Source organism: Stomoxys calcitrans, chromosome 5 (genome assembly GCF_963082655.1).
Source record: "Stomoxys calcitrans chromosome 5, idStoCalc2.1, whole genome shotgun sequence".
NCBI lineage: Eukaryota > Metazoa > Arthropoda > Insecta > Diptera > Muscidae > Stomoxys > Stomoxys calcitrans.
Genome location: NC_081556.1, coordinates 87,628,884 through 87,655,084, shown reverse-complemented (window position 1 = coordinate 87,655,084; position 26,201 = coordinate 87,628,884). Strand labels below are relative to the sequence as shown.

Sequence of the window (26,201 nt, the reverse complement as noted above, 5' to 3'; positions counted from 1 at the left end):
CCCATCCTTCGGTGGTAGGTATGAAAAATAAATGAAAAATGATCGAAAATCAAATCTTCAGCAGTACAGAAACTTATTTGGCCATTATGGAACATTTGATACGTCAGACGAACTTAAAAAAGATTTCCATGCCCCTAGATCTACCGGACTTCTTTGGCAATATCTAACATCTAGTAGTATACTGATATTCCAATCACCGCGTTTTTTAAGTCAGATTGTGCTGATGATATGTTTCATACGCCTAATAATTGTGTCGCCTTCGATTATAATTGTTATGCTGGTCATCCATCGTTTCCCACTGCCTTGTTATTTCTCAATCTGGCTAGGTGGTATTCCGTTTTATACCATCGCCAGGAATGCGTCGCCAACGGTCATAAACAGTTCTGCTGGTTGTTCTTGTTGTAGCAGTGAGTTATACACTGAGGCGGTAGCCCTTGCCGATGAAGAACTTCATCGGGTCAATCCGGTAGAGCCTACTGATGAAGTCGAAAAACTGACGTTCCTCAAACTGAGGCCACTATCCCGTTCTGCAGGGGGCTAGTGATGCGGTGACTGATTATATATCATGAGAAGTGCTTTTATCTTAACGGTTTGGATATCTTTAGTACAACCGAAACGGCCTTACAAACAAACGGAATACAGAATTTTCGACACTGCTGCGTAAGTCTCGTTTTCTGAGTCCGCCAGGTGTTCATCCTCACAAGATTCGTTCGATCTTATCACGATGAACTTCCTTAGCCATCCAGCGGCAGATGAGAAAGCGGTAGAACCACTCTTCCTCAGGGCACTGGGCTGGACTTGCGGTGGTCGATAGTTCCTCGGACAATTGTTCAGCAGCAACTACTGAGTCGTCTCCTGTTTGCCCAACAACACCGTTTCTATACACCATCAGTCTCAAGTTCTTGAATCCGTAGGATACAACTCCTTGAGGCCTGTTGGACAGCTAGAGTTTGGTGCATGTCCCCGGTTGTCATCAGCCGCATACAATCAATCAATCTTCCAGTCGGTGGTTGAGTGATTGTTATTCAGGATGTGAGCGTGTGCATTGATCGAAAATCAATATCTTCCTGCTTGACTAAATCCATTGAGACAATTGTTCAGCAGAAACTTTTGAGTTGTCTCCTGGTTGCCCAACAACACCGTTTCTATACACCATCAGTCTCAAGTTGTTGAATCCGTAGGATACAACTCCTTGAGGCCTGTTAGACAGCTGGAGTTTGGTGCATATCCCTGGTTGTCATCAGTCTCATACAATCAACCAATCTTCCAGTCGCTGGTTGAGTAATTGTTATTCAGGATCTGAGCGTGTGCCTTTGGTCGAAAAGCAATATCTTCCTGCTTTACTTAATCTATTGCTGCGCCCGGTCAGACCCCGATACTCTCCCAGGCAATTCCTCAAGGACGCCCAAGTATACTGATGACAACCCATTGACTATCCCACTCCAATTGTTGCTAGGTATACGCCCCCTTTTGAATATCGTTTTTCCAGAGAAGCTTTCCACTGATGGCTTGGGTTGCCCAAAGGCCAGAATATTTCGCGTTGCAGGACGTCTTCTTTTTTCGTCTTCAGTTTTTTTTTTATGGAGCTGGGGAACATGGCCTTGGACTGGTTATAGGAATCCTCATTGTTCATTGCAACGTTAGATCTTTGATTTCTCGGGAGGCGTTCTTCTACTTGTATGTGGCCATGAAGAGGATTTGGAGACCATCACTTGCGGAGAGAACCCCTCTTTTCATTCCTGGAATCTCTCCAGGAAACCCTTACCAGTTTCCCCTTTCCTTTTTGTTTTTATACCCACCGAAGGATAGGGGTATATTCATTTTGTCAATCCGTTTGCAATACATCGAAATATCCATTTCCGACCCTATTAAGCATTTATATTCTTGATCGTCGTAAAAATCTAAGACGATCTAGCCATGTCCGTCCTTCTGTCAGTTCGTCTGATATTGATATATTGAGCTGAAACCTTGCACAGATTCCTTTTTTGTCCATAGGCAGGTCACGTTCGATGATGGGCTATATTGGACTATATCTTGACATGGCCCCAACAGGTCTTAGGCCCATAAAAGCCACATTTATTATCCGATTTTGCTACTACTGGCCACTCAACATCCTTCTTCAATTTGGCCCCGATCGGTCTACATTTGCATATAGATGCCATATAGACCGATCTCTCGATTTAAGGTCTTGGGCCCATAAAAGGCGCATTTATTGTCCGATTTAGCCAAAATTTAGGACAGTGAGGTATGTTAGGATCTTCGACATTTTTCTTCAATTTGGCCTAGATCGGTCCAGATTGGGATACAGCTGCCACATAGACCGATCTCTCGATTTAAGGTCTTGGGCCCATAAAAGGCGCATTTATTGTCCGATTTCGCCTAAATTTAGGACAGTAAGTTGTGTTAGGCCCCTCGACATCGTTCTTAAATTTGGCCTTAATCGGTCCAGATTTAGATATAGCTGCCATGTAGATCGATCTCTCGATTTAAGGTTGTGGGCCCATAAAAGGCGCATGTATTGTCCGATTTCGCCAAAATTTGGGACAGTGAGTTTTGTTAGGCCCTTAGACAGATCGGTTCAAATTTGGATATAGCTGTCATATAGGCCGATCTCTCGATTTAAGGTTTTGGGCCCATAAAAGTATCATTTATTGTCCGATTTCGCCGAAATTTGGGACAGTGAGTTGTGTTCGACATCTCCTTTTAATTTGTCCCAGATCGCTTCAGATTTGAATATAGCTGCCAAAAAGACCAATATTTTTAATACACTTCTCTCCAAAGAGGTATCGCACTGCGGCACACCGTTCGGACTCGGCTATAAAAAGTAGGCCCCCTATCATTGAGCTTCAGCTTAAATCGGATTGCTCTCATTGATAAGTGAGTAGTTTACCCTGTTCCTTAGTGGAATGTTCATGGGCAAAATTTGCAATTTGCATTTGCTGCGTGTTTGCGAGCCGAACGCCGAGGAGAACGCATAACTGACTGCCTTACTCTTTCGATATTTTCCGGAGTTCTGATGGTCCGTTGAAGTTCATTTCTAGGTTTTGCGACACTTCCTTACTCCAGAAATGAAACCCACCACAGAACCGAATTACGGCCAGGAACGAGTCTGTGAGGAGGAATTTCAAAGCAAGCGTTAAAGGCACGTTGCGTAGCAACAAGTGAGCGACCATTAGAAAATAAACTTTCGAGGTCTAAGGCCCGCAGGTCTCCGCTGCGTGATGGCAACTGACTGGAGGTAGAAACAAACTAGGTGACTTCCCCCTCCAAATGGGCCAACAGCATTTTAAGGTGTTACAAACGGAATGACAAAGTTATTGAATGTTACAAAAAAAACTCTTAGAAATGGATTTTTTTTCGAATTGCATATGAAGTTAAAGTTGTTTCCTTCTCCACAAACATGCACACAAATGTAATCCTCATTTTGTAATTATTTTCCCCCTTTTCCTTCCGTTCGTGCATAATCATCTACAGGTTAAAGAAAGTTCTCGAGTGGCCAAACATGCCTATAAAGATCTCAAATCGAAATTTCGTGATATAACCCCACCACATCCTGCTGCACAACATCCACATCACAACAACAATAATTTCCGTTCACATCTCAACTCGAATACACCACATGATCGCATGGATGGCGTCAGCGTTGGAAGCTACGTTACAGGCGGCAGTAAGGATAGCAAGTCGTTGAAATCATACTTGGGAAGACACTCAGCGCCAAGTTCACCGGTTTTCAGTAAACGAGGTGGTGCCTCCTCACCAGCTCCCTTCCAATATGCGGCCAAAGAACAAATTTACAATGCTTCGCAACATTTGCGACGTGGTCCCACTTCGTTGGCCATGTCCAATTCCAGTTCACACATACAGTCGAATGGCTATGCGAAATCCTCACCCATACCATTCAATCACAATCATCATTTGGCCTCATCTCCAACCATAAGTCCAGCAAGCTCATTGTGTTCGTCAGAGATGAATCTGTCGCAGGAATTACAAAACCATCCTCTCTTCAAGTCACCGATTGTGGATAGAAGTGTAAGTATGCTGTCCACTACGGACACGTATTCTTTGAGTTTAGAAGTTTTTGTTTTATTATAAATGTTAAATGTCGATATGTTTAGTTTTGTTTAATTGTTGTGCGCAAAGCTTTGTCCAAATACTTGTGCGTCTGTTGTGATTCTATGTCATTTAGTTGAAAAAAGATCAACAAATCAAAACAGAAATATTTCTTTACATTCAAGGCTTTGTTGTAGCAATTCGCAGATGCGGCCACCTATTTATAACTGGATCTTCTAGCAATACCATATTTTCATATTACCCCTACGGGAAATGGGACAGGTCCCAAACCTATCACGGAATAGGACCTCTGGTCATAGGGACCGGTCCCAGTTCTCGTCCCCTTACATGGAAAAAACCTATCACTTTTATAAGAATTTGTCGCTCGAGGTGACGAATTGCCACCATTCCAGGTAGGATGTCACAACTCCTTGTAGGATATGTCCTGTGAAAGGTTACTAATTCCCCAGTAAAGGACCGATATATTTTGGGGCAATTGACTACACATATTCCGTAGAAATATAATAGGTTCGATACTAGTTTGCGAGCGGTAGAGAATGAAGTACTATTAATGTAATGATTTTATTTAATTAGAAGACTTCATCCATCTTTTATTTTTTCGGTTTAAGTTAATAAAGCGTTAAGCATTTTCAAGCCTAAATAGAAGTAAACAGTGAAAAGTAAGAGAAATATAGGTAAGGGAAATGTTGTTTACCCTGTATTCTATGTGCCTTCTCTGGCTAGGTACAGGAATGGCCAAAAAATAGTGTATTCAACCTATTTTATCTATCCCTCATATTCCTGCACAAATTTGCATTACCGTATGTTCAGGACCATATACCGGTGATCCAATATTGCAGTGACCATTCAGTACTTCTCTCAGTTGTATAAGATCATGTGTCCTTGGATTCAAAACAATGTATATACTCCTCCACAAATTGCTTTGGTGTTTGGGATACTTTATACTCTCTAGCATAAGTTCACCCTTTACAGATCCTGAGGGCAAGGTTCACCAGTAATAAATCACTGGCTAGCTAGCTCATCGAAAATCTCATTATCAGTTGCATCATGATTGTCTGAACCCAAGGGTTTAAACTGATCCCAAGTTTAAATCCTTGGGATCTTACGTTCTATGGGGTACGGCAATTGTTTGAGAATGCATTCAGTCTTGCTGCAAATTGTGTTTAAACTAGCGCCTCAGCGTTGTGAGAAATATGTTCCTCACCAGCAGTTAGACTTGAGCCAATATCCCAGTTTTTGACTGCTGTAGCACAAGATTAAGATAAACTTCCGGTTTTACCTCATGATAAAATATGTAAAGCTTTACCTTAGTTGACCATTGCAGAACATTTTTCCTCTAGCCGAACGAAGAATAGATTTCTAAGCGCCTCGATCTGCTGCGCTCCTTCTCCAATCTCTGACACCCAGTTTTGATATGTCTTTTTCCACTTGGTAACTCCATTGGAGCTTTGGTCTACCCCTTTTGCGTGCTCTATTATGGTCGCCTTCAAAAGTCTTCTCCGCTGGAGCTTCTTCATTCATTCTGAGCACATGACGTAGTCACATACAGCTCGTGAACGACGCCTATATTCGCCATTAATGCAGACTAGTCAATATATTTTATGAAGGACCTTAATCTCAAACACTCCAAGTACTCCCTCATCTGATTTGTTGTAGCAGTGTGTTATACCCTAAGGCTGCAGCCCTTGTCGATTAAGAACTCCATCTGGTTAATCCAGTGCGTACAACCGGCTGCCATGGGAAGCATGGGCAAACACGCATACTTCGTATTAGTGTCTTGTATAGTGTGATCTTCGTCTGTCGCGAGGCGGCTTTGCTCCTCAACTGCTGTCTCAATCCAAAGTAGCATCTGTTATCCAATATTATCCTCCGTTTTATTTCCAAACTGTTTTCGTTTGTTTCGTTGATGGTTATAGTTCTCAACATTCCCCATGTTCTTTATTTGCTCGGGTGTACCGGACTTTGTGGGAGGTGATACCATCCGCTTTGTCTTATCTCCATGCACTGCTAGACAGACTTTCGTTGATTCTCTTTAGATACTTTCAGAGGCTGCAATTGCTTCTGTCAGTGACGGACCCATAATATCGATGTCGTCGGCATAGACAAGCAGCATATGATCTCTTGTGAATAGTGTGACATGGCTATTCACACCTGCATTTCGTATAATCTCGCCGTCTTCCTGTCTGAAACCTCGTCTGCTATTGAAGGTCGGCAAGGTTGTTTCTTATTTTAACTGGGGAGCGTGTATCCTGCAAAATCGTATCAGGGTTTTTGCAGGGATATCAAACTCAGACATGGCTTGAAATACCTTTGAACGTATAAGGCTGCCGAAGGCGGCTTTGTGGTCAACGAAAAGATGGTGGGTGTTGATTTGTCCTTCTTGGTTTTTTTTTTTTAGCAAAATTTCGAGCAATGTATATATCTGGTCAATAGCTGAAGGTGTTCACAGAAGGTGTTCTATAGTCTCTTCTTCTTCGATGTCCTTACAGCTTCTGCAAAAGTCGTTATTGGCAACCTTCAGTCTGTCAGCATGTTTTCCGATTAGACATGACGAACACAATGAATGAGACGTCTGTTCTAGCCAATGACAGCAAAACAGTAGACCTCTTCAAGTCTAGATTAGGCCACATAGTTTTGGAATGCTCACAGCCCCCTGAAAACTTAGCTTACACGTCCCTAGAGGCATACCCACAGATTCCAATATCCCTGGAATGTGTAGGACAGTTTCTAGTCTCGCAAGCTCATCCGCTTTACAATTCCCTGGAATCTCTGTGGCCCGGCACCCAGAACTGGTGAATTTTGAACTGTTCAGCCATCTCGTTGAGAGATCTGTGACAGTCGAGGATGGTTTTTGTGTTCAGAAATACGTTCTCCAGGGATTTAATGACTGCCTGGCTGTCTGAGAAGATATTAATTGCAAGGATCTCTGCTTGATATACACTGCACTGGTCGGGTAACTTTTTCGATATGACCAGTTCTATATCTTTGGAGTACACCCCAAAGCCCACCTGGTCGTTTAGTTTGGAACCATCCGTATAGAAGTCTATGTAACTTCTGTTACCAGGTACAGTCATTTTTATCAAAAAGCGGCTCAGGTTGGGTGTAATCTACACTGCCTGGAACATTGGATATTGTATCAAGGATAACACAGTGGCGGTAGCGGCCTAAAAAACAATGAGAAAGCTTCCTTAACCTCACGGCATTGGTCGCTGCAATGTGTCTCGCCGAAATGCCCTGAGGCATAAGTAGCATTAAATTCAGTGCATCAGATGGTGTCTTCCTCAGTGCGGCTGTGATGCACAAACAAGCCATCCTTTGGATCTGGTTAAGTATTGAGCAGTAGGTGGACTTTTGAAGCGCCGTCCACCAGACTACAACACCATATAGCATTATAGGTCTGACAACTGCAGTATATACTCAATGCATGACACGCGGTCTAACCCCCAACTTTTGTCAATGGCCCTCTTGCAGGTGTATAGGGCAAGAGCGGCCTTTCTTGCCCTTTCCACAATGTTGGATTCGAAGTTCAATTTCCTGTTCAGCAAAACACCCAGGTTTTTTGCGCTTTCTGTAAATGGGACATTCTCTCCACCCAAGGAGACAGCAGGAGATACAAGGCAACTTGTATCTCCTGATGGAAAGAACTACTTCTGTCTTGCACGGATTTATACCTAGACCACTTTCCGTAGCCCATTTTGCTGTTGCACGTAGAGCTTCCTGAAGTATATCTCTTAGATTGCTGGGAAACTTTCCCCTAATCGCAATTGCCACGTCAGTACACCTCTTACGGTAGAGTTGATGCCTAGAAACTCCAACTCCTTCATGATTGACGTCGGTTTTACATTATTGAAAACATCTTCAATGTCAAGAAATGCTTCCATTGTATATTCCTTGACAGCGAGAGAACCCTCCATGTAGCCGACTAGGTCGTGAAGGGCTGTTTCAGTGGATTTGCCTTTACTATATGCATGCTGCTGCCGCGACAGGCGATCTCCAGGGATCTTTGTCCTAAGATATGTTTCTAGCAACCTCTCAAGAGTCTTCAGCATAAAGGACGACAGACTAATAGGATGATGTGGATTAGCATTACTTCCTACAATGAGGATCTTCTTCCCTACAGGAGCAGCTTCAACCAGCGACTTAAGGTTTGAAGGCAGCATCTCTGAATTCTGTGCCATATATAGGGAAGCCACCCAGTAATGAGACTTGTTTATTTCAAGGCTGGCTACTACTAAATCGTCAGTGCTTAGCGACGGAAGAAGAAAATCATTTAGATTACCCTTTGCAAGAATACAGGCTCTCCCACTACCGCTACCCTTGAGAAGTTCAAATCCCTGAATTCTTAGTCCACGTACCATTCCTCCACACACCCATGGTTTCTGGATAAGAACCACGTCAAATCCCCCAGCCATCAGGAGAACCTTTAGTGCCGCCGAAGCGGCCTTACAATGGTGGAGATTTATCTGTAGAAACCGGATCATAGTCAGGATTCAGAATTCCCACCACTGTTGTGTTAGCCTCGTCTTCCGACTCCACCAGGAGTTCATCCTCACCAAGATTCGTTAGATCTTGTCATGATGAGCTTCCGTACGCATCCAGGGGCAGGTGAGAAAGCTGTCGAACCACTCTTCCTCAGGACACTGGGCACTTGCGGTGTGGACGATTTTTTTTAAGATTCTTCACTAACTGCTGCTGTCGAAGTACTTTCTGAGGTCCATGCTTCCCCGCTGTCGCGCACTTTGAGGCCAGTCCAACTTTGAGGCCAGTCCAACTTTGAGGCCAGTCCAACTTTGTGACCCACCCAAACAGGGCTTGTCGGGTCCCGTTTCGATGCCATCCCCTCCTGCCTCGATTGTGGCAGGGGGATTTTCAGTCTCCCGCAATCCGCCAGGCTTTAGCGATATGAACGATAGTTCCTCAGGCAAGTGTTCAGTAACAACTGCTGAGTCGTCTCCTGATTAGCCAACCCCTCCGCTTTTATAGATCTTTAGTTTCAAATTGTTGAATCCGTAGGATACAACCCTTTAAGACTTGTTGAGCCGGAGTTTAGTACGAATACTGCATGTCTCCGGTCACCATTAGCCTTATCCAATCTTCCATTCGGTGGTTGTTGAAAGATTGGGATTACATTCCTTTAGTCTTCCAAGTATCGCTTCAGGGTCTGAGGGAATCCTTGGTATTCAAGCATGCGTCATTGTTCGAGAAGGAACATCTTCCTTCTTGACTAAATCTAATGTTGCTCCTGGCCAGATCTCACCAAACTTTTTTAGCGCACAACGATACAATTCGATACAGGCAATTCGTCTGTATCGGCCTCGACACCAGCCTGCATTGTCACAAACAGAAGGAGACCCTGGAAATTCCTCAAGGACATCGGAGTATACTGATGACAGTCCATTGACTATCCCACACCAGCCCTGTTCTCCCTTGTCGACAACTGCCATCACCAAACTGTCCCTAGCGACATTAGCAAAGGTTCTTGGACCCATCTTACTGTTGTTCGCCCTAGTTCTTTTAGGCACTAGACCAATGTAGGGAATCTCTCTTCCTATTAGTGAGAATCTTAGAATCATTCGCACCAAGCCTCTCAATAAATCTGTGAGCAATGCGTTTTCTGCTATTCCAACCTCTTAAAGAGCGGGAAAGGCCGATGGCTTGGGCAAATTATAGGCATGCGAAGAAAGAATTGGTTCGGCCATGTCCTTTAGACTCGAAGCAGGTGTCTTCGTCAAAAGCCCCTGCTGACCAGTCGTCTGTTGGCTAGTGGAGCCTGGAGTAGCCGCTCCACCAGTCGATGTTTCAGTATCAGACAACATGCTAGGGTCTGTTATCACCACCGCAGCTCTTTGGCTCTTTGGAGTCCATTTTAAGGCTACTCCCGGGTTCTAGATCTGCCGCTCTACTGGAAACAGACGCAAATTATCAACCGCCTAAAGGATACCTCTATCGCAGCTACCCTTGAGTGACTTAAATTTTTCATGCAAAAATAATGACCTATTACGAGTTACAGGAAAATACTTGCGGAGTGAAATAACAATACGTCTGACCCCAGTAACACGAATCTGAAGTCCATTGCTAGATCCCCCTAGGTCAAAAACAGGCAGTTTGCTGGAAAAAAAGCGCCGCAAGGGGGAAATATAGAAAATAGCTCGTTTTTTTAAGACAATTTTTAAATTTTGGAAAAATAAAAAGGCGTCGTAAGCGAATGTTTTTTTTTTAAATCACGTATTTTTTTTATAAATTCATCTTTTTTTTCTTTAGAAGTCTTTTAGAGCCTAAAGTAATTTTTTTGCATTTTTTTCGTAATCTATTCCTTCGTACCTTTAATTTGATACCCACATTGTCTAGGGTTAAGGGGGTTAAAAATTCTCAAGACCCCGTAGGTCCTTCCCGAGTCCAATTTTTAGACATTTTCGTGATCTACTCTGCATCTACCATGCATTTGATACCCATATTGCCTAGAATGTAGCACTTTGGCCCTCGGGGCTTCAAAGGCCTTTGCCTAAAAACGGACTTCAGATTCATGCTCCAGGGGTAGCAAACCACGTATTTATACTCAGAGAAATCGGTGGTGCACCCTATAGAGTGCAGTTTGGCCTTAGTGTGACCAGGCTTCAACACATCGACTCTTTTCTCTTATTATCTATTAATGCCAACAGTTTTAGCGTTTAGCATCAAAAGTCTTAGCTGTTTAAATTTTATTTAAGCGTTTTTTTTTTGTTTCATTCATTGTTTAAATATTTAAATGTGCGTGGCCATGACTAAAGTCTAGCAAGCTTTTATTTCATCTTATAAATACCTCAAGTGTTTCCTATCATTCTGTCGCTTTAAATGTGCCCATTTATGCAAACTAGAGAACAAAGCAACCAAGTTACTACTTCTTATCATTATTAAAACATAAATATTTAATTCACACACACACACTTATATATTGGTTTCATATTCTTATTTTTTGTTGATTTTTTTCTTTTTATGGATTTGTTTCTTAATTGTGTACGTCTTATGTTGCATACATTTGTGCGGTCGGTCGGTTGGTCGTTCGTTCGTTTGTTACCTCATCACAAACATGAACTTCATTATAATAAAACCAAATTTTAAAATTTTTTTAACTAATTTGAAATACCCTAATCTGAAACAAATGATATAAATCACTGCAAAAAAAAAAACACAGCTAAAGCCATGCCATAGTTTAGAGCCTAACCATCGCATAACGGCCACCAGAACTGGAGGAGCACCTCCGGCCAGGCCACCACCACCAGCACCTCATTTGTTGCAGCTCTATAGACAACAGCAGCAACAATCACAAGAACAATCGTTCCAGCAGCAGCAGCAGCAGCAACAACAGCCACCACAACAGTTTAACACTCCCACATATTATAATCATCCCTATGGTACACATCCCCATGTAGAGGGAAAACCACCTACCTACATTCCCCGACCCGCACACATCAACATCAATCCGACAGTACATGAAAATGCCATAAACACAATGACTACCAGCACCACTACTACCTCCACCGTAAACAATCATTCTTTCACCCAACAGCAACGTCCATTAACCTCAACACCCAATAATCAGTATATCCATACCACTGACTCCTCGTACGATACACCGCCTGATATGCTCTCACCGCCGGTGCCACCCAGACGACAAGCGGCAGCCGCCCAAGCGGCCACACTGCCTCTGAATTCGCCTTCAACCTATTGTATGGATAATTCGGCGGCAGCCTTGACCCAAGCCGTTGCAGCCACGGCAGCTGCTGTTACAGCGGGCATTACACGCTTGGAACGTAATTGTTGGCAGGATTATGCTGAGACGCAATTGTTGCAAAAGGATTCGCTGCGCAGTTCATTGTCATCGTCCTCCAATCAATCGAACACATCGTCATCCTCATCATCGAGTGCATCTTTTGTGACGGCCGCATCACGTTTTTCGCTCTATCAATCATCGCCGCCACAACAAGGTAGTGAACCACCCATACCGGCGCCCCGTTTAAAGAAAGACAAAGAGGTATAAATACCAGAAAAAAATCAACACCCTACAACATGCATAATTGAATGAAATGCTTCATTGTGGTAATGTTTTTCACCTTGGACAAGAGAGAAAGAGTGGATTTGACAAGTATTTTGCCAATATAGGGAAGATTTGCTTTAGCGACTTTTAGAAAGTTTAGACCATACATATTTACATGTACTGCTCATTTTCAGAACATGTATGTATATGGAAATCAGTGTTCTATTTTTTTTTTGATGTTACTACAGTTGGCAAACTATCGACATTCGCTTCATTTGAGAGTTTTGATATACTTCTTCCTAATTATCGATACTATCGAGAAATTTGTAGGCAAATAATGGATAAGAATTGTTATGCTATTGGAGATATATCAAGTTATAGTTCGATTCGTACCATACGTGAATTGGATGTTAAAGACCATGGTAGAAGCCATTGAGTTATATTTTAGTCCATTCGGTTAAGAATTGCGCCTTGTAGGGGCTCAAGAAGCATAATCGGGAGATATGTTTATGTGGAAGCTGTGTGAGGCTTGACCTTCAACACGTATGTTGAAGGTCAAGGGAGAAGCAGTTGTACAAAATTTCAGCAAAATCGGATAAGAATTGCGCCCTCTAAAGGCTTTAGAAGTCAAGATCCCAGATTGGTTTATATGGCAGCTACATCAGGTTATGTACCGATTTGATCCATATTTATCGCAGTTGTTGGAAGTCGTAACAAAATACTTCATGCTAAATTTCAGCCAAATCAGATTAGAATTGCGCCCTCTAGTGGTTGAAGAAGTCAAGATCCAAGATCGGTATATATAGCTGCTATATCAGGTTATGAACTTATTTGAACCATACCATAGTTATTGGAAGTCTGACAAAACACTGCATGCAAAATTTCTGCCAATTCGGATGAGTATTGCGCCCTCTAGTGCCTCAAAAAGTCAAGATCCAAGATCGGTTTATATGTCAGCTATATCAGGTTATGAACCGATTTGAACCATTCTTAGCACAGTTATTGGAAGTCATGACAAAACACTTTATGCAAAATTTCAGCCAAATCGGATGAGAATTGCGCCCTCTAGTGGCTCAAGAAGTCAAGATCCAAGATCGGTATATATGGCAGCTATATCAGGATATGAACCGATTTGAACCATTCTTAGCACAGTTTTTGGAAGTCACAACAAAACACTTCATGCTAAATTTCAGCCAAATCGGATGAGAATTGCGCCCTCTAGTGGCTGAAGAAGTCAAGATCCAAGATCGGTTTATATGGCAGCTATATATCGAATCACAATTGCGCCCTCTAGTGGCTTAAGTAGTCAAGACCCAAGATCGGTTTACATAGCAGCTGCCGTCTATCGAAAACAAGCAAATTTTCAAAGGTGTAAAGCTAGCCGCTTGAAATTCTGCACAGACACTTAGTATTGATGTAGGTCATTGGGTATTGCAAATGGGCCATATCGGTTCAGATTTGAATATAGCTCCCACATAAACCGATCTCCCGATTTGACCTCTTGAGCCCCTGGAAGGAGAAATTTTCGTCCGATTTGTCTAAAATATTGCACATAGCATTCTGTTATGATTACCAACAGCTGGGCCAAGTACGATCCGAATCGGTCTATAACCTTATGACTTTCAACAACTGTGCCAAGTACGATCCAAATCGGTCTATAACCTGATATAGCTCCCATATAAACCGATCCCCCGATTTGACTTCTTGTGTCCCTGGAAACCTCAATTTTCATTCGATTTGGCTGAAATTTTGCACATAGTGTAATGTTATGACTTGCAACAACTGTGCCAAGTATGTTTCAAATCGGTCAAGAACCTGTTATAGCTCCTATATAAACCGATCTCCCGATTTGACTTCTTGAGACCCTGGAAGTCTGAATTTTCATCCGATTTGCCTGAAATTTTGCACATGGTGTTCTGCTATGACTTCCAACAACTGTCTCAAGTACGGTCCAAATCAGTCAATAACCGGATATATTGTAACTCCCATATAAACCGATCTCCCGATTTGATTTCTTGAAGCCGCAGTTTTTGTCCAATTTGGCTGAAATTGTGCACATAGTGTTATGCCTCTCAAACAACTGTGCCAAGTACGGTCTATAACTAAATATAGCTCCCGTATTTTAGCAGAATCCATGGTGGTGGGTTAATAAGATTCGGCCCGGTCGAACTTAGCACGCTAAAACCCATATGGTTCGTCTATCCGTCTGTCAGTCCATAATAATTTGTGTACAATGTACGGGTTGCAACCGTCTTCAATTTTGTCAAAGGCATCTTTTTTTTTATCCAGAGACAAAGCATATTGAAATCGGAAAAAATCGGTTCAGATTTGTGTACCGATTTTGGTCTAAATCGATTTAGATTAAGAATAACATAGAGCCACCGTAGCGCAGAGGTTAGTATGTCCGCCGCTGAACGCCTGGGTTCGAATCCTGGCGAGACCATCAGAAAAAAATTTTCACCGGTGGTCTTCCCCTCCTAATGCTGGCGACATTTGTGAAGTACTATGCCATGTAAAACTTCTCTATAAAGAGGTGTCGCACTGCGGCTCGCCGTTCGGACTCGGCTATAAAAAGGAGGACCCTTATCATTGAGCTTAAACTTGAATGGGACTGCACTCATTGATATGTGAGAAGTTTGCCCCTGTTCCTTAGTGGAATGTTCATGGGCAAAATTTGCATTTGCATAACATAGTTCCCATATATATATTCTTCCGATTTTGACTAATTTTGTTTCATTTTTTAACTTATCCTCACAAAATTTAGCAAGAAAGTTTCTTTGACGACCTTAGACTTCACTGTTGAATTTTGTAGAAATCGGTTCAGATTACGATACAACCCTCATATATACGATACATACATTTATATATATTTATCAAACGATTCTCTCAAAATTTTGTTGCACACTTTCGTCTATGACTCTCACAATATGTACGGATTTTGGTGCACCGATTTTACATAAGTAAGCTCGTAGTCCTATGTGTCCCGTCATGATACCTATAGCTGTACTGCCCTCCTTCTTACTTCCTTTCAGTAGTAGTATCGTCTTCTCACGATCTGGATCCCCCCAAAGGATTTTTGCCGCCCTACCGACTGTTTCGCTGTTCCACAGTATTTGTCGCCCACGCCCTTAAATAGGACTGCATCGACCCGAAAGACTTCGGGTTAATCACGTTTATCGACTTCAATTCTCTGGCCTTCACTGCCAAAATGTCTGCCCTTTCATCCCCCCTTACTCCGTTATGGCCCGGCACCCAAACGATGCGGATCGTGCCATCCTCTGAGAAGGCGTTAATCTCCTTCTTACACTGCAAGACTGTTCGTGACCTTACCCTCCTGGGTGTTATTGCCCTTATGACCATTTTACTGTCCGTAAAGATGTGCACACTCGACGTCCTCGCATTACTATCACACCACCTCACGCATTCCGTGATTGCCCGGATCTCCGCCTGCAGGACCATATTATGGTCAGGCAGTCTAAAACAGATCTCATTTCTTGGATTCCTAATGCAGACCACCAAGCTCGCTCTGTCCTCTAGCTTTGATCCGTCTGTCTGAACACTTTCGTAAACTTCTGAATGTTTTATGCCGGATACCAGAGTTCGGTTTATCAAAAACTGTGCCAGTGGCAGCAGTGCTTTGGACTCGACCTCAACCATCGTATCAGGTATGCGACCGAAAACCCCTTTCATTCCTTCCAGGTTTCCTATCGTCGCCTGGACTATACCACAATGGTGTGACCTGAAATTTTGCATGACATATTTTTTTATGACTTTCAACAACTGTCCCAAATAAGGTTCAAATCGGTTCATAACCTGATATAGCTGCCATATAAAACGATCTGGGATCTTGATTTCTTGAGCCTCGAGAGGTCGCAATTATTATCCGATTTGCTGAAATTTTGTACGACGGACCCTCTCATGACCATCAACATACGTGTTTATTATGGTCTGAATCGGTCTATAGTCTGATGCAGCTCCCATATAAATCGATCTCTCTATTTTACTTGTTGAGCCCCCAAAGGGCACAATTCTTATTCGAATTGGCAGACATTTTACACAGGTCTCCAACATATAATTTAATTGTGGTCCGAACCGGACTATTTCTTGATGGAGATTTTGCCCATGAAAATTCCACTAAGGAACAGGGGCAAACTTCTCACATATCAACCAACGAGTGCAGTCCGATTCAAGTTTAAGCTCAATGATAAGGGGCCTCCTTTTTATAGCCGAGTCCGAACGGCATGCCGCAGTGTGACACCTCTTTGAAGAGAAGTTTTGCATCGCAAATGTTGCCAGCATTAGGAGGGGAAAACCACCGCTGAAAATTTTTCTGATGGTCTCGCCAGGATTCGAACCCAGGCGTTCAGCGTCGTCATAGGCGGACATGCTAACCTCTGCGCTACGGTGGCCTCCACTATATCTTGATATCGCTCTAATAGCACAGCATATTTTTTCTTTTATCCTTTTTTTTGCCTAAGAAGAGATATCGGGAAAAGAACTCGACAAATGTGATCCATGGCGGAGGGTATATAAGATTCGGCCCGGCCGAACTTAGCACGCTTTTACTTGTTTTTTATTATACCCTCCACCATAGGATGGGGCTATACTAATTTCATCATTCTGTTTGTAACACCTCGAAATATGCGTCTAAGACCCCATAAAGTATATATATTCTTGATCGTCATGTCATTTTAAGTCGATCTAGCAATGTTCGTCCGTCTGTCCGTCCGTTTGTCTATCGAAAGCACGCTTTCTATCGAAGGAGTTGAGCTAGCCGCTTGAAATTTTGCACAAATACTTTTTATCAGTGTAGGTCGGTTGGTATTGTATTTAATAGGGCCAAATCGGTCCATGTTTGATATAGCTGCCATATAAACCGATCTTGGGTCTTGACTTCTTGAGCCTCCAGAGGGCGCAATTCTTATCCGATTGTTCTGATATAGCTGCCATATAAACCGATCTTGGGTCGTTACTTCTTGAGCCTCTAGAGTGCGCAATTCTCGTCTGATTTTATTGAAATTTTGCACGAAGTATTTTGGTAGCACTTCCAACAACTACGCTATATATGGTTCAAATCGGTCTATGTTTTGATATAGCTGCCATATAAACCGATCTTGGGTCTTGACTTCTTGTTTGTTTTAGTTTTTTTTTTTATTTTTAGAATTTTAAATAATTTTATTTATTTTTTTTTTGGAATTTTTATGTCGAAACTTTAATTTTTTTTTATTAATTTTTATATTTTTAAAATTTTATGTATTTTTTCTATATATATTTTATATTTTCTATATATATTTTTTATTTTTTTTATATTTTTTATTTTTGATATATTATTTATTTTTTATATTTTTTTATTTTTTGTATATTTTTTTTTATTTTTTATTTTTTTATATATTTTTTATTTTTTATATATTTTTTATTTTTTATATATTTTTTATTTTTTGTATATTTTTATTTTTTATAATTTTTTTATTTTTTATATAGTTTTTACTTTTTTATATTATTTACTTTTTATATATATTTTTTTTTTTATTTTTTATATAGTTTTTATTTTTTATATTTTTTATTTTTTTCATATATTTTTAATTTTTTATATATTTTTTATATATTTTTTATTTTTTATATATTTTTTATTTTTCGTATATTTTTTATTTTTTATTTTTTTATATTTTGCATTTTTTTTAAATATTTTTTATTTTTTATATATTTTGTATTTTTTTAAATATTTTCTATTTTTTATATATTTTTTTTTTATTTTTTATATATTTTTTATATTATATACATTTTTTATTTTTTTTTATATATTTCTTTATTTAGTTTTTATTTTATACATACTTTTTTATTTTTTATATATTTTATAAATTTTTTATTTTTTATAATTTTTTTTTATTTAGTTTTTATTTTTTTATGTTTTTTTTTAGATTTTTTATTAAATATTTATTTGTTACTTTTTCTATATTTGTATATATATATACATATATGTATATATATCGATATTATATAAACATTGTTTCATGTTTTTTTTGTTTAATTTTCCATCGCTCATATTAATAGGCGTCAGCCTTTCGTGGTTTTATAGACTTGAATGATAGTCTGGTATTTGTTCTTTATAATATTTCTTAGTTTTTAAGACGTTTCCTTTTTTTTACTGCAGAAAAGGTGGGATTTTTCTATTAGCAAGCTCCGAATACTTTTTTTGTGATTGTAACAAAATATTTGTATACTCACAACTCATATTTTTTTTTGTTCCAAGGTGATACATTACCATTCTCTTCATTTGTATATCTCCAACGTAGTTGAATGATAAATCAAGCCATAGCAAAAGTTCCTCTGTCAACCAATCAATCCATCTCAGCATCATAATCATCATAGTTCATATCTAACGACCACCTTAGTAATAACCTGTCGAACTAAGCTAACAAGATTAACAAAAACCTATTTTCATAGGGGGTACAAAGAGACCCCAAAACCAACACCAAAATTAACTTCTTGGATCCCCGAGTAGTTTGTTTGTTCCGAGTAGAATTGTTGTTTTTTGTGTTTCTAGAATTAATCATTGTTTGTCTCGTTTCTGGTCCTTGTGTGGAATGCTTTGGATATGATTAACATGTATGCTCTCTATATATATTCACAGCTAACATTTTTTCTCTATTTTTTTGGATTTGTTTACTAAAACTCTAAAACGAAATGTATAAACGGCGAAACAAATTCGTTTTCCATTGTTAAAGACCTTATCTAACCATCCAATATTTTGTGTGTTTTCTCCGCTTTGCTTTTTTTATTCTTTTAATATCTCGTTAACAGTCCTTACGTTCTCTACAGCCCCAACATATGACACTGGGCCTTAATGGCGGCACAAACACAACAAGGGCCACTACTAATGCCGGCAGTGCAGCGATTAGCGCTGACGGCTCTAACTCTAATGCTTCCGAAGAATCCATGAAAGATCTAATATCGCTGGACGATAGCCACAATAGTAGTTTTGATTTGGAGGATTTCGATCCCTTGAATCAGAATGCTCGTCCCCTGCCACCGCTTGGTAGAACGATGAATGCTCATCGCAAGAAATCGACTACATTGCCTGCCAATGCTAGCAAAACACCAAGCGCTTCCTTTGTGAATAGCACCACAACTACCACCAGCATAAGTAATCCTCTTTATACCTTCTATACACCCCAGCATATGGCCAACTCAATGCCGGCAGCAGCTGTGTCCCGCCAACAGCAGTCCTCAACAACACCGCCCAATGAAACACCACCTCCCCTACCCAAATCCGTGCCACCTCCCATGCCACCGCCAGATGAAGATTTTGAATTATTGCGCAAATATGGACTTGATCAATTTACACTCATTACCACTTCTGTGACAGCGACCAGCCAGAGTGCCACCACCATGGCCAGTGCGACATCATCCCAGCCGAATGGTCTTACAACGACGGGCATGCAGAATTGGACCACGTTCGATTAAATTGGCCGAGGAGCAAGTGCAAGAGCGACCAGAATAAAGCATGCCACATGGCGTTTCTATGTATATGTAAATATCTAAGCATATATATTGCAATTATTAAAAACAAAAAACAAAACGAAAAAACAAACCTCCATGTAAAAAGAAGATTTTCTTCGTTTAAAAAATATTTAGGAAATCAAAGAAGGAAACTTGTATGTATGTAATATATAATAAACTGTAATAGCAAGTATCCATAAAGTATGCAAAATCAAACACACACACCCACACAAACACAACTTATAGTATATTAGCTACCCTCTTGTATGCTCTTACCATTGTTATATACCAGATATAAAAATTATGCAAACTAATGTATTTGCTTAGATTTACTTGTAACAAATATGTAATTGAATGTATAATTGTACAAAAACAACACAAAAAACAAACAAAAAAATCACTAAAGATATATATATATTTTATTATTGTGGCTTTTTATCCCCAATTTATATCCAACACCTGCCGAAGTGTATTTTGTTTTCATAAATTTTTTTGTTCGATTTCTGTAATGGCAACAATAAATATGATATTTGCTTTCTAATCGGGAGAGAGATGTTGTACGCGATGATTATTTTGAAGATATATCTAATTATTTAATTCCATATACATACAGAAGGTATATACGTACATAGAACCCACACACACATACACATCATTAATCATAGATATAGAAGACGTAATTCAAAATTAAAATCCAAAAATAAATTATTTTAAAATATACATGCATTCCTGTTTTGTTGGTTATATCTTCAGATGCTGCCATGTTTGGTAGGTATATGTGAACGCTGCCGGCAACCTTGGTTGCTAGCTGCTTCACTCGGTGACTTGGGGGCAACTGTGTTCGCAAAAGAAAATGAACGAACGGACTGCTATATAATCGTGAAAATGCACATTTTTATATCATCAAACATGGTTTTATTGTTTGTTACATCTCTAAAACAAAGTTACTTACTTTACTTTAATTGGTGATGACAGAATATTTGTTCCACTAGCCGAACGTATTGGGTTGCCCAAAAAGTAATTGCGAATTTTTCATATAGTCGGCGTTGACAAATTTTTTCACAGCTTGTGACTCTGTAATTGCAGTCTTTCTTCTGTCAGTTATCAGCTGTTACTTTTAGCTTGCTTTAGAAAAAAAGTGTAAAAAAAGTATATTTGGTTTAAGTTCATTCTAAGTTTTTTTTTATTAAAAATGCATTTACTTTCTTTAAAAAAATCCGCAATTACTTTTTGGGCAACCCAATAGAATAGCGTTCCAAGCGCCTCGATCTTCTGGGCTCATTTTAAAATCTCTGACACCAAGTTTCTAGGTGTCTCCCACAACTTGATCTTTCCATCGGGCTTTTGGTCTTCCCGGTTTGCATGTACCACCGTGTTTGCCTTCAAAAGACTTCTTTGCTGGAGCTTCTTCATCCATTCTGACAACATGATCTAGCCAACGCAGCCGTTGTATTTTGATGCGTGTAACTATGCTATCGTCGTCATACAGCTCATACAGCTCGTGGTTCATACGTCGCCTATATTCTCCGTTAACGCAAACTGGTCCATACATGTTACGAAGAATCTTTCTCTCAAATACTCCAAGCACTGCCTCATCTGCTTTATAACAGCACGGGTAGTACCAGTGTCTCGTATGGTGTAATCTTCGTCTGTCGAGAGGTGGCCTTGTTTCTAAACTCCCTACTTAGTCCAAAGTAGCATCTGTTTGCCAGTATTATTCTTCGCTTTATCTCAAAATTGGTGTCATTCGTTCCGGTTACGGCGGTGCCGAGGTAGATAAAGTTACTGACTATCTCAAAGTTGTGGTTCCCAACTTTCTCTATGTTCTTTATCTACTCGGTTGTGCAAGGCCTTTTAGGAGTGGAAACCATTCATTTCGTCTTATCTCCATTTACTGCCAGACCCATTTTCACTAACTCTCTTTCGATTCTTTCAAAGACTGCAGTTACTATGATATCGATATCATCGGAATAGGCGAGTAGCATGTGCTCTCTTGTGATTAGTGTGCCATATCTATTCACTTCTGCATCTCGTATAATCTTCTCCAGCAGGATATTAAAGAGATCACACGATAGGCTATCTCCTTGTCTGAAACCGCGTTTGGTATTAAATGGTTTGGAGAGATTCTTTCCTATTCTTACTGAGGAACGCGTATCAGCAAGTGTCATCCTGCAGAGTCTTATAAATTTTGCAGGGATACCAAACTCAGACATAGCTTGCAATACCTTTGAAGGTAAAGGAGTATCGAAGGCGGCTTTGTAGTCAACAAAGAGATGGTAGGTGTTGATTTTTCCTTCTCGGGTCTTTTTGGCGCAATGCCAATATCTGGTCTAGGGTGGATTTACCTGGTCTTTTTTTTTAATCTTTTACACAGTACGCTCGAGAGTATCTAGTATGTGATGGGGAGGAGACTTATTCCCCTGTAGTTGGCACATTCCGTCTTGTCTCCTTTCTTGTGTACGGGACATAGTATGCTGAGGTTCCAATCATCGGGTATGCGTTCTTCTAGCCAGATTGCGCAGATAAGCTAATGCATACGCCTTATCAGAGTCTCGCCTCGGGTCTTAAATAGTTCAGCGGGTAACCCGTCGGCTCCTGCTGCCTTGTTGTTCTTTAGTCGGGTTACTGCTACGTGGACCTCATTCTGACTAGGAGGTAAACATTCATCAGGGATCAGGGATCTTTCCATTTTCTTTTTCTTTCTGCGGAATAGACGTTTCTCCTCTCACCTTTTCTCCCGATACCTCTCCTTCATCTGGCGCGTTGCTACTGATTGCAGGGTTGCTCTATATGCCGCATTCTTGGCTTCAGTAGCATCTCGACACTCTTGGTCGTACCATGGGTTTTTTCGAGGAGGCTTCCGGTATCCAAGTACGGATTTCGCGGCATTTTCCATGGAGTGGGCAATAGTTTGCCACTGCGCCATTATATTATCGGAACAAGGAGTGCTTTCATCAAGCAGTTGGGTCAGTCGAGTGGAGTATGCCGCTGCCATTTGCTGTGTCTGCAGCTTATCAATGTCCAGCTTCCGTGCAGTGTCAGATCGTACTTTCCTCGCCATGTTCAATCGGGTGCGAACCTTTGCTGCAACAAGGTAATGATCCGAATCTATATTCGCTCCACGGATCGATCATACATCTAACACGCTGGATGAATGCCTTCCATCTATCACAACGTGATCAATTTGGTTTCTTGGGTTTTGATCGGGTGACAGCCCGGTGACCCATAAAATTGAAGTCAAACTTCTGGTTTTGAATCGAACTTTCGCGTTGGTCATTGAATACCGTAGGTCAATTGAGATATTTCTTAAAGAAATTTTTCAAATTTGTCGTATATTAAAAAATGGTACCCACTCTAATGTACAATATTCCCTTCATCTCATTCCAATGTGTGACGTTTTAGCTCATGGGCGTTCTTGTACCGATAAGATTAGAATTTGGGGTTGAATTATTCGATTTAAATCTTCAACCTCAGTTTGAGAAGAGACTTGGTTGGGAAAATGCTAAGACTATGTTTCGAAATAGAAATCAAAGTTTTGATACTATTTGTCTTAATATTCCACAATACTTCAGCCGATGAAGTAAGTAAATATTTATTTTTTTGTGTTTTTAATTTGGCTAATTTCTACAATTTTCTATTATCCTATTTAAGAATTTGTATGAGACTTGTCTCTCTGAAGAGGAGGATCAAACCATTGTCAGGTGGTACAGTGACATAAATCAATGCCTTGAGGGTTATAAAGATACTGAGCATAACATGTTGAAACTCCAGACTGAAAATGAGGTTTTGCAGCAAAGGATCAAGCATTTGGAACAACATTTGTTGGCACTTTCCGAAAGACTTGCAAATTTTGAAGTACCTTCCAGTGTTGTTGTACAGAGACGTGTGGATGGTTCGGAAAATTTCGACAGAAATTGGGAAGATTATAAAATGGGATTTGGCAGTAGTTATGGTGAATTCTTCATAGGTTTGGATAAATTGCACACTCTAACCAACACAAAACGCTATGAGCTGTTAATTGTTATGGAGGACTGGCAATATGAGCGACGTTATGCCAAGTATGATAACTTTGTCGTTGGCAACGAAACTGAGAAATACATGATAAAAAGTTTGGGCAAATACAGTGGCACTGCTGGTGATTCTCTCTTTTATCATAAGGGCAAAAAATTCTCCACCAAGGATCAGGACAATGACTCTTTTGTGGAAGGCAGCTGTGCTCATGACCATGCAGGTGCCTGGTGGTTTGGCAATTGTTTATACAGGTAAATTTGGATTCTACAGCATAAGAAAAACCAAATCATTATCCTCTTTTATTTTTAGCCATCTTAATGGACCTTATCTGAAGTCGAAGAAAATAGCTTATCATCGCGGTATTAGCTGGACCACTTTCAAAGGAGATTATTATTCGTTGAAATTTGTTGAAATGACTCTACGTCCTCACATATCATAGGGATGTTTTGGGAAATGTTTGCGCTAGTTTATTGTACATATTTGTTGTAAAAATATAGAAATATAAAATGTGGAAAAATTGCCAGTGTGTTATACAGGGTAGCTGACACATTCAAACGACATTTTTTGAGCGAAATGTCAATGGGGGTATATTCATTTTGTCCTTCCGTTTGCAACACATCGAAATATCCTTTTCCAATCCTTTAAAGTATATATATTCTTGATCAGCGTAAAAATCTAAGACGATCTTGCCATGTCTGTCCGTCTGTCTGTTGAAATCACGCTAGTCTTTAAAATAGAGATATTGAGCTGAAACTTTGCACAGATTTTTTTTTTTGTCCATAATCAGGTTAAGTTCGAAGATGGGCTATATCGGACAAAATTTTGATATAGCCCCCATATTGACCGATCCGCCGATTTGGGTCTTAGGCCCATAAAAACCACATTTATTATCCGATTTCGCTGAAATTTGGAACACTGTATTGTTTTAGGCCTTTCGACATCCTTCTTCAATTTGGCTCAGATCGGTCCAGATTTGGATATAGCTGCCATATAGACCGATTCGCCGATTAAGGGTTTTAGGCCCATAAAAACCACATTTATTATTCGATTTTGCTGCAATTTGGAACAGCGAGTTGTGTTAGGCCCTTCGACATATTTCTTGAATTTGGCCCAGATTGGTCCACATTTGGATATAGCTGCTATATAGACCGATATCTCGATTTAAGGTCTTGCGCCCATAAAAAGCGCATTTATTGTCCGATATCGCCAAAATTTGGGACAGTGAGTTAAGTTAAGCCCCTCGACATATTTCTACAATTTGGCCTAGATCGATCAAGATTTGGATATATCTGCTATATAGACCGATTTCTCGATTTTAGGTTTTGGGCCCATAATAGACGCATTTATTGTCCGATGTCGCCGAAATTTGGAACAGTGAGTTAAGTTAAGCCCCTCGACATATATCTACAATTTGGCCCAGATGGGTCCAAATTTGGATATAGCTGCTATATAGACCGATTTCTCGATTTAAGGTTTAGGGCCCATAAACGGCGCATTTATTGTCCGATGTCGCCGAAATTTGGGACAGTGAATTGTGTTAGGCTCTTCGATATTTGTCTGGAACTTGGCCCAAATCGTTTCAGATTTGGATATAGTTGCCATATAGACCGATATCTCGATTTAAAGTCTTGGCAGCAACAGATGCACAGAATCATGTGCACCATGGAAGTAGTGAAATTGTCGCAGAAAAAAATCGGTCATTGCACGAAAACACATGCATTGGGAAAAGTACAGCTAATAGACAGGGTTGTCAAGCGTGGTTAATGTGATATTTGTATCATAGGAGCGTTTTCACAATAAATACGATTCAAATACAACATACCAACGCACGGCCCTTGAAGCCATCACACCTAATATGGTTGAAAAGTCTTCTAACCAAAGACGAAATGCGTCCCATAGTAGTTGGTGTGTGTTGCGACCACTAGCTTTCCTTTTCCATTTGCAAAAAGAAAATCTCCGATCATTGAGCTCGTCTCGAAAGAAAAACAACCAAAAATTTTAAATATTTTTGTCTATGATTAAAATGACAAAATTTGTTGAAGTAATCTAAATTTAAGAATCAATTCAATATTGCTCTGAGTCGGTCCAAAAACGAGTTGCAAGCTGCACGAATGTAATCTGTCTGTATTTTACCCCTTTCCCATACGAAGGCTTTCTCAGCACCATACTGGCATATTTTTATACCTTACACCACCACTGGGGTACAGGATATTATAACTTAGTGCATTCGTTTGTTACTCCCAGAAGGAAGAGATATAGACTCATTAAAAAGAGAGATGTACATGGTAATTTGTGCACTACACTACAGGTAGCGATTTTCATCCGGTCGTCTTCAAATTTGACACATATATTTTTCTCGGCGTAGAGACGATGCCTATTGAAGCTGGAAAAAATCGTCCTACAAACGAATAACGCTTGCAAATTATTTAATTGTATTATCGAAATGCGTGCTCTGTTAAGAAAGTTAATCGCGCTCTTCTTCCATTTTACGACGAAGCTTACTTTTGGCTCAATGGGTACGTAAATAAGCAGAATTGTCGATTTTGGAGTGAAGATCAGCCAGAAGCATTGCAAGAGTTACCAATGCATCCATCACAGTTTGGTG

General features: G+C 40.2%; 2 protein-coding genes across 10 annotated transcripts in view; both read left to right on the top strand.

Annotated features, from left to right (window-relative positions):
* Nucleotides 1–20,305, top strand: part of LOC106085439 (DENN domain-containing protein 1A) — a 115,098-nt gene extending 94,793 nt beyond the window's left edge. For 4 of the 9 annotated variants that reach the window (XM_013249679.2, XM_013249677.2, XM_013249678.2 and 1 more), the window contains 3 exons: nt 3,475–4,029; nt 11,243–12,082; nt 18,887–20,305. In XM_013249679.2, the coding sequence (XP_013105133.2) occupies nt 3,475–4,029; nt 11,243–12,082; nt 18,887–19,549 (2,058 nt within the window). In that variant the 3' untranslated portion in view covers nt 19,550–20,305. Of the gene's footprint in view, nt 1–3,474; nt 4,030–11,242; nt 12,083–18,886 lie in introns of those variants that run through there. The other 5 variants (XM_013249676.2, XM_013249682.2, XM_013249681.2 and 2 more) reach the window with 5 other exon arrangements.
* A 2,681-nt stretch (nt 20,306–22,986) lies between these two features.
* LOC106085437 (microfibril-associated glycoprotein 4-like) lies at nt 22,987–24,115 on the top strand. The gene is made up of 3 exons (XM_013249672.2): nt 22,987–23,165; nt 23,237–23,847; nt 23,906–24,115. The coding sequence occupies exons 1-3, from the start codon at nt 23,085–23,087 to the stop codon at nt 24,033–24,035; spliced, it is 822 nt and encodes a 273-aa protein (XP_013105126.1). The 5' UTR covers nt 22,987–23,084; the 3' UTR covers nt 24,036–24,115.
* The last annotated feature ends 2,086 nt before the right edge of the window (nt 24,116–26,201 follow it).

Bases quoted from the DNA above. Each gene is read 5' to 3' on its own strand.
- LOC106085437 (XM_013249672.2), top strand. From the start codon at position 23,085: ATGCTAAGACTATGTTTCGAAATAGAAATCAAAGTTTTGATACTATTT. The intron at 23,166-23,236 runs GTAAGTAAATAT...ATCCTATTTAAG, and splicing joins ACAATACTTCAGCCGATGAA to AATTTGTATGAGACTTGTCT. The intron at 23,848-23,905 runs GTAAATTTGGAT...TTTTATTTTTAG, and splicing joins TTTGGCAATTGTTTATACAG to CCATCTTAATGGACCTTATC.